The sequence below is a fragment of the Myodes glareolus genome, chromosome 13 (assembly GCF_982192425.1).
Source record: "Myodes glareolus chromosome 13, mMyoGla1.1, whole genome shotgun sequence".
In the NCBI taxonomy this organism is placed as follows: Eukaryota; Metazoa; Chordata; class Mammalia; order Rodentia; family Cricetidae; genus Myodes; species Myodes glareolus.
Window position 1 is genome coordinate 4,387,065 of NC_142038.1, and position 17,411 is coordinate 4,404,475.

Sequence of the window (17,411 nt, forward strand, 5' to 3'; positions counted from 1 at the left end):
GGCAAAGGACCAAAGGACTCTTCTGTAACTACAGAATGGATATTAGGATCAAGCCAAACCTGTTTTACAATCTTCCCAATTGTAGGACATTGAAGAGGTTCTGGGCAAGTCTTGTTTGTACAGTGGAATTAAAGCTTATGTAACATTTCATTCATATTAACTTTAAATAGATTAAGAGTTATAGCTTTAATCGTTGCTTTGCAATCACTAAGTATCTGAAGTGATTTCTTAACCGTCTCATTTAAGATTTATTTAAATAATTAGGGTTAAATTATTAAATGAAAAATATAGAACTATATATCATAAATTAGAATTCAAGGGCCTACCTATAAAAATGAGAAATATAAGTAAGGGAGGAAAGTAAGCATTAAATGAATGAGAGCAATAAACTCAGGCAAAGATAGGTCATTTCAGCTAGGAGAATATACAAGAAAGGAACCCTCACTATTCAGAATGACCGAGTGGAAACGTGGGGCTACCCCTGACTGCATTAACTGGGCATCCCAGCCAGTGGCATTCAGAGAGCTAGTATGATATTCAAAAACATAATAGGTGTATCTTTGGTTTCCTAAAAAGAAAGTAAGAGTTTTAAAAAGGAGATAATATCACAAACTTGGTCATGATTGTTCATTGAGCAACATTTATCCATAGCAAAGTGAGTGTGCTATTTACAGACCCTTGGTCAGCTCGGATTCTTGTTCCATCTTTCACTAATAATGCTAACCTAATATTTCTAAGTAATTAGTAAAATTGCTTGCTGTGAGAGATGAACTCAGTTAAAAGCATAAACACAGGATATCAGCTTATCTGGCTATGAAGTCAGCCATGACCCTCCCCACCCCACACCTATCCAAAAAATTTAATATGAAAAGTACACAGCCTGCGAAGAGATCATCGGTTCCTGGGATTGCTTTCGTCATGAGAGACAAAGTTATCAAAGTGGCACATGCAAAATCTCCCTAAGGGACCAGATGATAACACCATCCACAGCCAAGTTCTAGGAACTTGCATGTCTCTTGTTAAGACTACAGTGCACAAAGGTTTGCCCCAGGCCATACAAAATGAACCCAAACATTACAGGCAAAGCTGGCTAGCCCGTATGCGTGACCCAGTACTTTTCACGTGGTAAACTTGTCCCTGGAGGGTCCTTATCTTCACCCCCTTCTCTAGCTCCTTGTTAAGTCTCCACTTCAGTCACAATCAGGAGTAAGGATGACACGGCGCACACTCTGCAACGGCTTTGCCGGCGGAGAAGAGAGTGGGATTTCTTGTACACAGAAGACAATTAATACTACAGTAAAACTGAAGAAAGCATTCTCCAGAGAACAATAACACAAGTATCTCACACAGCCCTGGAATGCATTTGTTATACACTAGTGACGTGGGGTTACTTTTCAAGTTATGAGGACAAGAGCGATAAGATATTAGTGAAGGGGTACTTCAAACCCTTTTCAGAAGGAGGCCAAAGAGAAGTCATAAGAGACAGACATATCAGACTCTCCAACAGTGTTCTCAGCCTTCCTAATGCTGTGACCCTTTAATACAGTTCCTCATGGTGTGGGGACCCCACCATAACAGTATTTATGCTGCTACTTCATAATTTTGCTATTGTTATGGACTGCAATGTAAATATCTGGTGTGGATGCCTGATATGTGACCCCTGTGAAGCACAGGTTGAGAACCACTGCTCTACAGGATCCAGAAAATCTACTTTGGATTTTCTGAGACCTGTGGATCTACAAAAGTTGATAATTTTTGATACTAGTTATGATATGGATTATTTGCAAGAATAATAACTAATAATTCTTGACATAGAGACAATGAACGCAGATGAGAAAAAAATGCTGCTGCCAGAGAAGTCAGCATTACTTTAGATTCAAACAAGCAGACTGCAGACATCATTACAGAGATGCTCTCTCCTCGGCAAAACTAATCCCCAGGCTCACTCTTCACCTCTGACTAATGGAAGGTGGATGCAAAGGACTGTAGAATCTTCCAGAGGTCTTCCTCCTTTGCCCTACTTCTTTATCTCCTCCACTCCCCTGCTGCCCCTGAGCTGGAGGACAAGGACTTTCCTCAAGCTGCCTGAAAAGGGAGGGAGCTAGAGTGTGGACTCCTCAGGATACAACAGCTTACCCATAGCCCTGGGCAGGAAAACTACTCTCAGTTCACGTGTGCACGGTTATTTGGGTTTCCTTTGATTTTAAATCTAATAACTGCATTAATTACCTACTTAAGAAATCCAGCTTGTCTAATACCATCTCTAGCAGCACAAATAGTTTTAAACCAAAAAAAAAAAAAAAAACCTCAAACAAATTCAGGGACAAGTGTCTTGACATATATCAATTAGAGAATTATTAAGAAGCCTTTTGTATTGTTGACTAAACAGTAAGACTAGACATCTAGATAGAAAAACAGGGATTTTTAAAAAAACAATCTAAGTCCTTTCTGGATTGCAAAAACTGAAGTTCAAAGAGCTGGTAAATAAAGGAGTAGAGGTTAAAAAATAACAGGTTACTCACGGATATGTGCAAAGTCTGTTATTAACAAAGATATTAGTTCAAATTAAAAAAAACTATGAAAGACTAGATGGTTGGAAGTAAGTAAGCACATAGGGTGTTGAAAGCCAGCACACTGCAGGAGACGAGAACTAAGGGTCACTCCCAGGCCAGAAGAACACGGCATGACAGATGTCCCCACCCAACACATGGAGCTGAAGGACCCAGCCACAAGTAGGCTAAAAGCTATCGCAACCCAACTCCAGGAAATCACAGCGATGCTGCAGGACAGTGTTGGAATAAAAACTGTCACACACTGCACACATTTGATCTGAACTAGTCCAGGGCAGTCAGCCTCACAGCAGCCAGTCCTGGACTCCTGCTAAGTCTGGCCTCCTCTGAATCCTGAGCCCAGCCCAGAAACACCCATCTGGGCCAAAGATTCTGATTCCAAAAAGGCTGAAGGTCAAAATCCCAGAAGAGATTAAAAGGAAAACGCCCGTATGAAATTTACCAGTGGAGAAAGCAGACGGACAAATGACACGGAGGCTACAATCAGAAGAAAGGACGGGGCCACAGCCACTTTTCTGACGCAGATCGATTACTTTTTAAAAAAGTGTGAACCAAGTAACTTTATATATAAAACCAAGTTTCTTCATAAATTTCTCATTGGGGAATTTGGAAGGAAATCACTCCTTTAAACCCAAGAAAACCAAATGCTTACCACCGTAGATGCTCCAACTAAAAATAACCCAAAGGAAGTTTGGATAGCATACACGCGCACACACACACATACGCACACACCCCTCACACACACATATCCCTCACACACACCCCTCTCACACACACACCACACACATAAACCCCTCACACACACACACCCCTCACACACACACACCCTCACACACACCCCTCACATCCACATGCGCATGCGTGCACACACCCCTCACACACACACACCCTCACACACACCCCTCACACACATACCATACACATACACCCCTCACACACACAAGCACGTGCACGCACACAACCCTCACACACACACCCTCACACACACCCCTCACACACATACCATACACATAAACCCCTCACACACACACACCCCTCACACATACACCCCTCACACACACCCCTCACATGCACACACGCACACACACACACACCACACACACACCCCTCACATACACACCCCTCACACAGACATCCCTCACACACACATGTGCGTGCGCGCACACACCCCTCACACACACACTACACACACCCCTCACACTCTTATGTCGGAGATCTTAACTGACGACGAAATGGCCCTATAAAAAAGTGAGAAGGCACTGGGAAAGTAGGACTGGCGGAGCCCATAGGTGAGCAGACTGCACCACACTGTAAACCACATCCAGTCAGGGTCCGCACTGAGCAGACTGCATGCACAACACTGTAAACCACATCCAGTCAGGGTCCGCACTGAGCAGACTGCATGCACCACACTGTAAACCACATCCAGTCAGGGTCTGCACTGAGCAGACTGCATGCACCACACTGTAAACCACATCCAGTCAGGGTCCGCACTGAGCAGACTGCATGCACCACACTGTAAACCACATCCAGTCAGGGTCTGCACTGAGCAGACTGCATGCACCACACTGTAAACCACATCCAGTCAGGGTCCGCACTGAGCAGACTGCATGCACCACACTGTAAACCACATCCAGTCAGGGTCTGCACTGAGCAGACTGCATGCACCACACTGTAAACCACATCCAGTCAGGGTCCGCACTGAGCTTGCCTGATAGAAGACTGAAAAACAACTACAAAGGACAAATACACTTTGTCATGTAATCTAACTATGTGGTCCAAAAGTCCACCAGTTCTGGAGTTTGAAACAGGCTCTTTCATCACACTCACTCACACTCACTCTCACACACACACACACACACAAATTTCCCAAAACAATGACAAAGCAAAAATGACAACAAAAACTCACAAAAAGAAAAAAAATGCCCCCCAAAAAATCACAAGCAAAAACTTATTATTATCTGTAATAGTTAAAATAAAATAAAAAATACAAAAGAATTTAAAAAGCAGTATGATTTAAAATAACTAGACAGTCCAACCAGATGCTTCCTTTCATTTCTGAGGTCTGTTTTTCTAAGACGGCAAAGCTTTGAAGCTGGCTTGAGCTCATCCAACTTCTCTTAGACGGCGCTCACATCAGCCCACAGTCAGGCTCTTTGATTGCCAGACAGAAGGCGGAGAGCAAATGTGTGGCCTTGGTACCAACTTTCATGTAAACTCCTCCAGGTGAGAGAGCCTAGAACCTGACATCTGCTGGATGGGAGGACCAGCAAGCTCTGTCACCACGGGGTGCCTGCAGGACCTGTGAGGAGAGGGGAAGGCGCTGAGGCCTGAGTAACAGCTGAAGTCCAGTAGATAGCTGTTTCTTCCATATCAAAACATCCCGTCTTTGAGGGAAAGGGGATGCTAAGAGGTTTAGGAAACTCAACAGACTCACAGGCCCCTCCCCAGGGGGTCACATGATGAGCGACACCAGCGGAGGAGGGGCACTGCACTGAGGTACAGCTTTTCTAAGTTCTCACTCATGCTGGGTGGTCTTTTCTGGTGATGCCCCTGCCCCAGGCACCCAAACTCTGTTAAGCAACCCCTTCACTCATATTCCTATAAGTAATGCCAATAAATTCATCGGTTCAACAAGCCTTTCACGGGCCTGTTGTCAAAGCTCTTCATGGGGTGAACAGACACTGCCTCACCTCTCCCTGAGAAAACTCACCCAGCATTCTTCTGTTAGTTGGGAAAACAAAGTAAGGACAAGTCAAGTGACAGTGACAAACTGCATTACACCAATGACAGCCGTGTCAGGAAGTGTTCTGAGAACATGTCAGCTGTCTCCACACGCCTCCAAGCAGATGTTTCTACCATCACCCCGGGAGAACCAGAGGCAGGTTACCGGGCAGGGTGATTGCAAACCACGTCTCCACACCACTGCCGTGAGTGATGCTCCCACAATCCAAGTCCAGGACGGTTTCTACGCCACAAGCAATGCGTATCTGCTGGCCGCTTGCCCTCCTCCCTCCAACCTCTCCAGATGTTTTCTGGTGGCTTCTTCTCTATGTCAAGGCTGCCCTTGAAGGTTTAACCGGATTTTACAAGTATAAAAATATAGTGGTTAATGGTTTCCTTAGGTGTTTTGTGTTTTGAGGAAACATTCAGAAAGAAAAGAGAACAAAGCAGATATCACTTCCCATGATCATTTATCAAAATCGTAAAATAGACCCTCAAACTGCAGAAAATTAAACAGCAAAACAGTACGAAGTCTGGCACCTAAGAGTGTTCAAAAAATAATGTAGTGCCCATTTCTCCCTATCCCGTGACCCCATTCCCTAAAACCACTGAAAGCCAGTTCTAGCACCACAGCCCAAAGAAAGCCGTTCTTACCACCACCCCCTCACCACCATCATCAAGATGATGAACTTAAATCAGCTACCACGATTCTGAGAAACTGGGAGGTAGGCAGACTCCCCGATAAGGAGACAGAGAGGGAAAGAGGCCCTGGCTAGGTAACAAAGGTGACAAATCTCCAAATTGGCCAGCTTCTTCCTCAGCGTCCCAACCTGAGGCAAAATCTACCTACCTGGGAGTCTAACTCCTAGTCTCTCCATTCTACTAAGGCACACACTCAGAAACATCATAAAAAGGGTGACCTCACTCTCTAAGGTCAGTTATGAGGAGGGCACCTATGTAACATGGGTGTCAGCTGTGAGCAGGCAGATAGCTAGTGGTTTTCCCTCCTTGAGAAAAGTAAACAAAACTTCACTTTTTAGAAATAAAACAGTAGGTGTTTGGACTAAAATATCCATGAGTCCATGATGACTTCGAGCCTGGTCAGCGCACCCTGGCCAGTGTTTTCTGTCCGCCATCACTAAGCCTGTCTCAATAGATAAAATAAAGCAAGCAAAGAAAGTGGAGACATAACTATTATTCTGGGTCCTGAAGGACACAAAGCCCCCAAGTTCTGATGCAATGACTTTGAAGTAGAGGGAAGAAAGGCTAGGGACAAGGCCTGCTTCCCAGGGACAGAACCACGCACAGATGCCATCAGGCTTGGGTGGTCACAGTGGACTTCTTGACTGACCACCCAACTTCAATTAAGTAAAGCTACCAAAACCAGGGGCCCAGCGGTAGATGACTCTGACCTGAGAAGGGCTGTTGGTCTACCTGAAATCCAGAGTGAGTCAGAAGAGTCAAAGCTATGGGCACCAGAGGGCTGACAGTGGCGCCATTCTACCCTCCCTGCTTCCCCTCCTTAGCAAGAACATCAGGGCCCCTTCCTTAAGTGTTAAGAATAATAAATGGGCCGGGAGGTGGTGGCACGCGCCTTTAATCCCAGCATTTGAGCGGCAGAGGCAGGCAGATCTCTTAATTTGAGGTCAGCCTGATCTACAGAGCAAGTTTCAGGACAGCCAGAACTGTTTCACAGAGAAATCCTGTCTCAATAAACAAACAAACCATAATAAATGGGGCTGAAATCTGCAGGTGGGCAAGGAAAAAATTTTAAAGATTGGCAGGAAATTACTCAGTCTGATCTGGCTGTTGAGCCATTCCTGGGAGCGTTCTTCTATTTTATACTTCTAAGATTATATTCATTCAGTCAGCTCATACATACGGAGTCCCTTCTCCATGCAGGGCTGTTCTAGGGATGAGGAGAGATCTATGAAGAAGGCTGAGGAGCTCCAGGGTTCACATCTTTAGTAGGAAACAGGTGCAACGATACAATAATCAAGCAAATTAGTGTTTTGGGGTCATGTAAAACAAATATTCAGAGATAGAGCCTCTGAAGTGCTGGGGAGCTAAGTGGAGAGCGGGAGCCTCCTTGGGGTAACAGTTAATACTCGAAGAGGACACAGGAGTGGACCATATAGATATTTTCAAGGGATATTTTTCCCAGGCAAAGCTCTTAGAATGGGTCATACTTTCAGTACTGTGCCAAGAACACTCTGCCTAAATCTAACCTCTAAAAAAAAAAAAAAAACAAAAAAACAAAAAAAAGCTTCTGTGATTCATTTTGAGCCAATTTCCATAAAATGTGAAGTGTAAAACAGGATTTATTTTTGGCCACTGATACCCAGTCATTCCAGAACCACTTGCTGAAGACTGCCCTTCCTCCCTAAAAACTGTCTTTATATTTTTGCCAAAAAAAAAAAATCAGTGAGAAATATCTGTGCAGGTCTATTTTTGGATTTTTCTATTTCTGTTCCACTGATCTACATATGTGTCCCTCTGCCAGCACCATGCTCTCTGGAATACTGTAGATACACCCTAAGTGTTTTAATTAGGTAAAGTAATTATCCACAAAGGGATTAAATGGAACAAAGTGACATAAATTGGCTTTACTTCTAAAATGTCAATCTACTGTGGTAAGCAAATTCAGGGTCACAGGAGACCGGGTCAGGCATGATCTGTCAGAGGATTGGACCCGTGACAGTGGCAGAGAGAGGAAAAGTTAACCAACGTCTGACTTTAATATGAAGATAAGGCAACAGAATATTCTGGTAGGCTTAATAGGACGTGGGAGACTCAAGGCTGGGGAATGCAGGCAAGGACAAAGATGGAAGTTTCGGAACATGAAACCAGGTATTTGTTTCTCAGATGTTAGGTTTGAGAAGCCTATCAGAAACCAAAGTGGGGCTATGAAATCAGGCGCCATATGTGAAGCCGTGAACAGCAAAGGGGTCTTTCTGGCCTGGGTATAATAATCCAGAAGTCACCCACATGTTGGAAGCTGTGACACTGGACAAGATGGTCCAGGAAGAACAAAAACCCCTGGCCTTAGGGTTTCAGGTACCAAGGTCAGAGATAGGAGGAAAAGGAAGAGAACGAGGCCAAAGGAGTGACCATGGAGATGGGAGGAAGCGAAATGCTATCATCCGGGAAGCCAAGCAGGAAATGACTGCATGATTTTTGGATGACTCTTGAGGAACAACCCAGGAGACCTCGGCAGAAGCGGTTTTAAAACACTCGTGGAATTAAGAGAAAGAAGCAGATGAAACAGAGAGAAGCGGGGAGTGGTTGGAGGTAGGTTTGACAGGACTTTCAAAGGCTGCACTATGCAAGGGAACAAATCCTGAGGAGACAGCGGGCGGGTGCTGTCCGGAGACGCCATGGGGGCCCCCATGTTAAATAAGGAAGAGAATGGTCCAGGGGGTGAGGCTCGGACGCTGGACCTTGTTCATGCAGAATAGAAACAGGTGGCGGTGAAGAAACGTCACACCACCAAGTGAGAAAGCAGAGCCCAGAGGAAACATGGCGGCGTGGGCTTCGACAGGAAGAAGCCGGGAAGCGTCTCCGAATGTGCTCTGTGTGTACTGAACCCCATCCTGCCTCACAACACAGGATCTGACTCAAGTGTTGCTCCTTGCTGTGTGGTTATATAACAATCCAGATTTTCACAACCAAGTCCCATTAGTGCTGAGTGATAAATCCCTCAGGGCAGAATTCCACCAAGTGTCTGTGACGAAGAGATCCTGACGCTACCACAAAGCACCATGAGAGGGAAGGGGGTGAGGGAAGCCCGACGGCAGCGAAGCGTGAGCTGGCAGCTGCGGTCCACAGAAGGCTCTCCTTTCTGCCCCAGGGTTACAGTCGAGCAGTTACTATGTCCGGGGCAGACAGCACGTGCAGTCTGCCGTCTAGAAGACAAAGCCCAGCGGCTAAAGAAATGCCCGGTCCTGACTGATGTCACGGTTAGCAGGCACATAAAACACAAGGTGAGACAGAGAACTGTCCTCTCTGTGGAGCTCTCACCTAAAGGGGGCAGTGACCAGGGAAACAGGACAAGCGGGGAGGAAAGAAGAACAAAGGCTTCGGGCAGAAACAAGTCTAGCTGGTTTGAAAGACAATACAAAGGCATGGTAGACAGTGTCACTACCTGAAGTGGAAGAGGGCCACAGGCAGGGACCCATCACCATTAGATTGGGCAGAGATGGGATTTGATTCTAAATGCAATGGGACGCACCAGGAAGGAGTCACATGACAGCCACGTGACAGTCTTTCACCAGCCGGAGCTTAGTTTTCTGGAAAGTGCACTCCCTAGTGTAATGCTAGCATGTGTTAACTAGCTGAAGGCTCATGGTGCCACCAAGTGAACAAAACCAAAGGCCTGCTGCAGAGGTCACGGTGCGATGGGCTGGAGATGCAAGGATGTCAGAGTCCAGACACAGATGTCCCAGCCACTCTCGTGGTGGCATGGCAGACCCACAGGAGAGGATGTGGGGCAGGAGAAAGCTGAAGACTGAAGACAGGAGGAGGGGGCGGGAGGGCAGCCAGACACACCCAGGGATCAGTCAGAGCAGCGGCTTCACTCTGGAGCCTCCTCACACACGCCTGACACGTGGGAACTGCACCTCTCTGGATGGAAATCACTCATGGTTAAGCCGGGCCCAGTGGCAAAGATCCCTATGCCAAGAACCAACTGGACGAGCCTTGAACAGCTCCTGTGAGAAACGGAATGTCTGCTTCCCTTCCCTTCTAGAAAGCTATAGGGGCAGAAGGAAGGCAGGAGTCTGCCCTTTCACCTCCTTCCATCTGTTTCACAGCTTGCCTTGGAACCTCAGAGCAAGTAAGGGCACTCCTACCACGGGATATGATTTCATTGAAAACTATCCTGGTTATCTTCCAAACCCTATAGGCCTCAGGTTTGGTAGCGCAGTGCGGGCTGTACGCCCGAGCCGGCTGAGAGACTCTCCAAGCCACGTGCCTTTGTCTTTAAGAGGAGAAGGCTGCCCCCCATAATGTGGGAGGTCTGTTGTCGTGACCAACAACACAAATGTAAAGTTCTATTTTGTTCCTTGTCTGGTTTGTATGCGTGCACCTGTGCTTGTAGATGCAAGCACACACGGGAATGCATGCATACATGGATGCGTGTGTGCACACGTGTGTGAAGGCCAAAGGTTAACCTCAGGGACTGTTCCTCAGATGCTGTCTACCTTGTTTTAGACACAGGGACTCCTGGTGGCCTGGAGTTAACCAAGTGGGATAAGTTAGCTGGCCAGTGAGCCTCAGGAATCTCCCCAACTCTGCCTCCTCAGTGCTGGGAGTACACGTCTGCACCACCACACCTGGGTCTTTTACACGGGCCCTGGGGATTAACTCAGATCATGTTTGTGGATCGAGCACTTTACCAATTGAGTTATCTAACTCTAACAAGGGTTTTAGAACCAAACTGTCCTCAGTATTACAGCCTACTACATAATGAATGTTAATAAACGTCCAGTATATGTCCCCTGCTATAGCTTTTATCAGCCCACTGGGGAGGAGAGAATTCATAAGTGACATTTACTTGCATGGTAAAAAGACGGAGAGTGGGAAGAATGTGTTTTGTGTCCCAGCCCATGATGGCCACAGCTGTACAAATCCTGATGAACAAAAGAACAAGTAGGCAGGAGAGAACTCTGGTACCAAGGAGCCTGCAGCCGCTCAAACAGCTGCATCCCCAGCCAGCAAGCCAGACAGTGTGGGCCTAGAGGATGTTGACACCATCTTATCCCTTCTCCTCCAGCTCCCCTGAGTATCCTGCCTTCTTCCAGAGTCTCCCTGGGCTCTGCATTGGCTTGTGCCCCATTGTCTGGACACTCACCTGACTAGAATATACTTTATGGGTATAAGAAATTAAATTTATCTTTGTGATCCTCCTGACCAGAGGCCACCAAGACCAAGTTCTGGACGCCGCCTATCATAGAGCTTGGTGCACCCAGATCTTCAGCCCATTCCCCTGGTTGCAATAAGAGCAAGAAGCTCAGGAATCAGCTCATAAGTACACTTAAGGGTCCAATCTCGAGGAAACTACATCCCAGGGGACACCAAGAATGCACCCTTTTAAGACAGAGGGAATGTTTTTAGGTCCCTGTTACTTCTCAGGTCACCTGTCAAATGGTCTTGCACATTGCACAAAGACACGGAATAGTGCTGGTGCCGACGGCCAACACTCCCATAGGACAGACGGTGTATGACTCAAACTACGATATTAACAGAGTTTACATGCGAAAGGTGCCAAGCACTTTCCTGTTTGTTTGTTTTTCTGATAACAATGCACACCCACATAACTCAGAAAATGTGGATAAATCATAAGCAAGTTTCTTGGTTACTAAGAGACCTAAAATGACTGAGAGAAAAAAGATCCCTCTGGCATGCAAGCCCTTGTGAGTGGCCACAAGGACCATCACCCCCAGAGCATCCCCAGGGGTACTTATCAAATGTAAAAAAGCACACAACTTTTTAATCACAAGGATTTACATTCTAAGGAAGTAGCCACAGGTAGACTAAGCACACAGTGTGTAGGAGGGAGGTGGCTGGGGTGCTAAAATCTACTAGTATAATAAAGATGCAGCCAGGAGGGGCCCTCAGGTGGGTCCTAAAAGTGAACGAGGGCAGGTGTGCACTTGCACATGAGAACTGACACAAGACTATCCTCTGGGCTGTCGTGTGCAGCTGCCCGAGGGGAGTGGAGTTCTGGATTTTCTTCTAATTGCACATCGTATTTCAGGTGAATATTTGTAGTTGGAATAGTTTCTTTTTCTGGTGAACACGATAATCACTAATTATAAATTAAATTAATATTGGTCCTGACACATAGCAAAAATGAATGACAACTTAAATAAGGAAATTTTTTTTCAAGTGCTGGAGATCAAATCCACAGCCTTGAGCCTGCCCTATAATACTCTGCCATTAAGCTGGACCCTCACCCCAAATAGGCAGTAATCAAATGTAATCATGTGGCACGGGTATGGTGGCCCACGCTGGCCATCCCAGTACTCATCCCAGTAAGAGGACCATCTGTTGAAGGCCAACCTGCGCAAGACCTGTCTCATAGTAAAACAAAATAGCAAGACGTGGGGTCATAGCTTAGTGGCTCATCTGGCATGCCCGAAGTTCAAACCTCAGTACAAAAGCAAAACAAATTCCAAGCACAATTAACAATAACAAGAAAAAACGCAAACTTTTTACTTCTCTGAACACCTCCTCTTTCCACGCTTTTCACACGTATTATTCTTCCCGGCGTCCTAAGACCAGAACCAGCTTTACCACCAGAGCCTGACATGCTCGCATGAGTTATTCAGATTCTATTACACAAGACAGGCACTGTGGGTTGTCTCCCAGGGCTCTGGAATCTTCTAGAATAACAGATATCCACATTAAGTGGTGATTAGCATCTTACCTAGTCCCTGATTTACCCCCACTGGCCTGTATAACCTGTTTCACTTCCTTATTTATAAAATTTTCATCACCTTAAGGACAAAAAAGCGAGATTTAGGTGCCTTGAGTGTGATGTGGAGCCTTTGTTTTGGTTTTCACTGTTTTAGAACAAAGCTGGAATCTATTTTCAGAAAATGTACACCTCCCCAAAACAGTAGAAATAGCTAAAAGAAACTTAGGTGCATACCCAGGTGGCCTTGCAGGACGTGACATTGCGGCCTATTTACCCAGGATGCACAAGCCACTGCCATCACGGAGGATTCCTTTAAATGTGACAACAGATTTCATCAAGACCCCCAAAAGCCAAAGCATGTCAGAAGCTAAGAGCTTCTGCAAGGCAGAATGCTTTCAAAGGATATTCAAGACTCAGTTTAGAAACAGGGGCATCTCGGGGTCACTAGGAAATGTTCCATGGGGAGGAGGGTCAACTTGCCTTATGACACGGTCCAGGAGATATCTATGTTACCAACACCCACGCTGCCTAGACGGAAAGGTAACAGGGTTATCACAGGATGCTTCCTTCCCTCCCTTCCACAGCCTGTTAAAACCAGGACCAACCGCAGGAGGGGGAAATGCAAACTTGTTCTTTGGCCCTAAACACCTGTTTTCATTTCAAATACTGATCTCTCAAATTTCTGTAATCATTAACCTGGTTAATAACATGATCTGATAGGACAAGACTCAATTTCACAAAAATAAACTAAAAGCCTAGGGGTCGGACTAGAAAAACAAAAAAGAGGGGGTTTCAAAATATAGGTCATGAGACTTACAATCCCGTTGCAGGCACCAGCTAGGAAGCAAACACCTGTGGCTGTTTAGATCGCCTTTGCAATCGGCCTGCCCCCCTCCCTCTTGGGTTTCTACCCATCCTTTGAACCTCTAAACTTTATTCCAGCAAGACAGAGTTCACATTGCACAAGTAACCTTCAATCTGTGTTCTTGACCAGAAAGATAATTTTTCCGAATACTCTCCCATTTCAAGATTACCTTCTGGATTTACATATTACCTAGAAACACACCTCAAGCACTCAACCACACATGGCGATGCGAAGAGGAAACCGCAGCCCAAGTCTGCAGCTGACAAATGCACAGGCACTCACCCGGCTCTGTGGTTAGCAAACAGTGGGTTCTGTTCGTTTGTTTGTACGTCTTGTTTTGTTTTTCCTTCTAGTTTTGGTTTCTGGAGATGGATTGTCACTGTTGCCCAGGCTAGCCTCTTTCACTCTTGGCAATTCTCCTGCCTCTGACTCTTGAGTTCTGGAAGTGCTGAGATTACATGCATGCACATTACACCAGTCATGCTTCAGGTCCTGTGTCAGCGGCAGGCAGGCACTGCCACGGTCTCCCCTATACATGTAGGGATCGAAGGCACAGAAGAAGGCAGAGAGCAGAGCAGGAACCCACCAACATCACAACACACGCTTCTCCAACAGAAATGAGGGATTCTTTAAAAGGGAGAAAACCACCTCAGGAGAGCATGGCTGCATGGAGGGGTGAATCCAGAGCTTTGGAGACACAGCTGCAGGTGACAGAAAGTTCCATTTGGGGTAAGGAGGCTGCCCCCCCCACCTTTTCCATTTGTAAATTAGCAAGGATAGACTAGTCTTCAGTTCACCTGCTTCATGAAAGTTCTGAGGCCTTGAAATGTAGACGAATGGAGGGAAAGGTCAAGAAAGTGGGTCAGACAGCCAGACACTCTGGTCTTGTAAAATATTTCTGTTTTAAGCCAAAGCCTGTGATAACTGCATAGACCTAACAAAGATAACTGAAACTGGAGCGACCTAGGAAGGAGAAAAGCCGTCTGGCGGCATGTCTTCGCAGCACGGCTGGAGGAGATGTGTGAGAAGCTGCAACCCGAACGGACACAATCGTCTTCAGGGACCATACAATGCCGTGCACACAGAGAACGTAAGGGCAACACTACCCTGGGGGTGAAAAGCCAATGATTAGGACACTGTGTGAAACAAACTCACACTTAGGAAAAGCAAGCTACAAAGATGTCAAGAGGAAAAACCTGTCGACACCAGGCAGAATCTGGACATATTGAGAAGTCACAGGAAATGCTCCTGCTCCATTCCAACATGCTAGAACATTCATACACAGTGAGAGCAGGGGTAAGAAAGGCAGGCAGGTACCTCAGTTCCTCTACCCCTCAAGTCAACAGGACCCAACCGTTGTGTATTTCCAAACTCAATTCTCGTCATCATCTCCCTAGCTGACTGACTTCTGGGGAGCATGTTGCTCAAGAAGTGTTCTTCCCGAGCAATTCTCAAAGACAGAGTGTTGATAACTTCAAGAGAACAAAGGGTTTGCTTTCCAGCTTCTTTCCCAACTGAGCCCAGAAAACCTGCAGAATCCTCTCCCCCATTTCCTGCCTCGTGAGAATAAAACAAGAGAATAAACAGTTTTGAACGGGATCTAATAATGTCTTCCTTGTTATCTACTTCAAAGATCTACTTTTAAAAGTCATACACAATGTATCCACTAGGAGAATCTGCATGGCCTGTGGGACATTTGGCAGGATCTGGAGACAGTGTTGGTTGTCATTGTTAGGACGGGGTACTTAGGACAGCTAGGTCAACAGGACCAAGATCTAAAGACAGTGTTTGAGAGGACAACAGGACAAGTTAAAACGGCTTCATAGTATAAAATATCCCAATGTTTTGTTTTGTACAAATGCTACACTTTATTACACGCACACACATGTGTGCACGCATGAAGTCAAAAGGCACATTGTATGATTACAGATATCATGGCATGGGAAGGGGTTAAAGGGACAGTTCCATGTGAAGAGGCAGTCACTTGGGCCTGGGCTCCTAATGTCAGGCAGGCAGGTCAGTTTGAGAAGCCAGGATGCAAATTTCCTCTGGGCTCAGCAGAAGGGAGGCAGATGAGTCCACCCTGCACTCCATTTCCACCCCCATTTTATCCTTAACAGTCAAGTATTTTACTAGGAGACACCAACTTCCAAACTTGCACGCTTTCCCTGTGTTGAACATTGTTTGCAAAAAAAAAAGTCTCTTGATTTAAATTATAATCTAAAACTGAGCCTCTCCTTTTGCCTAGTCCACAACCAAAACAATGCAAAACACAGGCAAACCATCCCCATCAACCAGAATTCTTATTTAATTGGGAATAAGTGGGGCGTAAATGTTGTGTTGTGACTCAAAGCAAATGTGCGTCCGGAGGCAATAAAGATTAAAACTACAAAATGCACAACCTTGAGACCAGCATTGCCCAAGGAAATTTAAGCCATTTATTTTAAGCCATTTAAAACTTCCGAAGTAGCTTAAGGATGAAGCTCCAGTTTTCTGGCTTTACCGTGCTGCCTACCTGCCTACCCTTGTGCTCAAAGGGCAGGCTAGGGAGTCTTCTGGATGCCCACCAATCAGGCGCTGGGCCCCAAGTCATACTGCAGTAAGGTGGTCAACATTCAGTCTCTGCTGACTGTACACTGGTGAACATAGAGGTCTGGACTTCAGAATGGCCCCGGGGTGTCCCCTACTGGACTTCCGACCCTAACGAACCTTCTGGAAACCCACACCTCTTCAGACCAGCGGTCTCCAACCCGCTGGTATAAGAAGTCCATTCATAAATCTCTGTTCTACAAGGAGACAGCCTTATATGCAAACACAAGAAGGAATAAAAAGAAAAGGGGATCTTTTAAAATCCGTATGCGGTTATGCCCTCTCTTAGTAAGTGGGTAGCATTTATTCAGGACCCTCATTTATTCAGGGCCCTCCTGAACACTTTTAGGAACCCAGCTCTGGCCCGGAAGTACTATACCCGCAGCAGCCTGCAAAAACCGCTCACAACGGCTAGGATGCTTCTCGACCTCCCGGAGCCATGCCCAGGTGTGCAAACCCAAGGCGCTCAGGAGCACAGACACAGGTGTGCACACGCAGGTGAGCATGCTCAGAAGCGAACAAAAGTGTGCAGACGCGGAGGGCCCTCCTAAACGTACGCAAACAAATGCGTACTCACAGATAACGCCTATTCAGACATCGGTCCCAGGTCACGCCGGGGAGACCCAAAGCCCGGGCTCACCCTCCCCGCTCCCCTACTGGAGCGCGCGTGCCCAGCTCACCTCTTCCAGAAACTTGGTCAGATCGTACACCTTGTGGTGCAGGATCACCCAGGTGCTCTTGCTGTCTTTGTGCTTCTGAATCTCTTCCAGGGTGTAGTACTTCACACCCTTGTTTCCCTGTCCGGCCATCTCGGAACTGTGAGCCTCCTGTGCAGGGTGGTGCGCTACTCAAGTCTGAGTTGCCTCCGCCCGGGACATTCCCAGCCTTACCGGGACCCGTGCCCAGGACCGTGCCTCAAACTGGGCAGGGACCGCATGGCCTCCAGAGATTGGCGAATATGGTGCTCCCGCCCTCGGTCGACGCCCTCCTTCGGTCCAATCACGCCCCTCAGCTCAGGATGCGGGTATTGATTGGCTACAAGAGATGCCCTTCACAATCACCCGCCGCCTGCGCGGAAGACGGGGAGAGGCTTTTCTGAGTCTGCGCGGAGGCAGCGGGTGGGGTCACCGGGTGATGATGAGGCAAGATCAGAGGTCTAAACACCAAACTGAAGAGGAAGCGGTGGGGCCGGGGCAAACTCCATCCCCAGCCTTAGGCCCTGACCTCCACGCTAATTCCTTGC

General features: G+C 46.6%; 1 protein-coding gene across 1 annotated transcript in view; it reads right to left on the bottom strand.

Moving 5' to 3' along the window:
- Positions 1 to 17,079, bottom strand: part of Cyb5a (cytochrome b5 type A) — a 30,426-nt gene extending 13,347 nt beyond the window's left edge. The window contains exon 1 of the mRNA XM_048419035.3: positions 16,849 to 17,079. Within this exon, the coding sequence (XP_048274992.1) occupies positions 16,849 to 16,977 (129 nt within the window). The 5' untranslated portion in view covers positions 16,978 to 17,079. The remainder of the gene's footprint in view (positions 1 to 16,848) is intronic.
- Between the last annotated feature and the right edge of the window lie 332 nt (positions 17,080 to 17,411).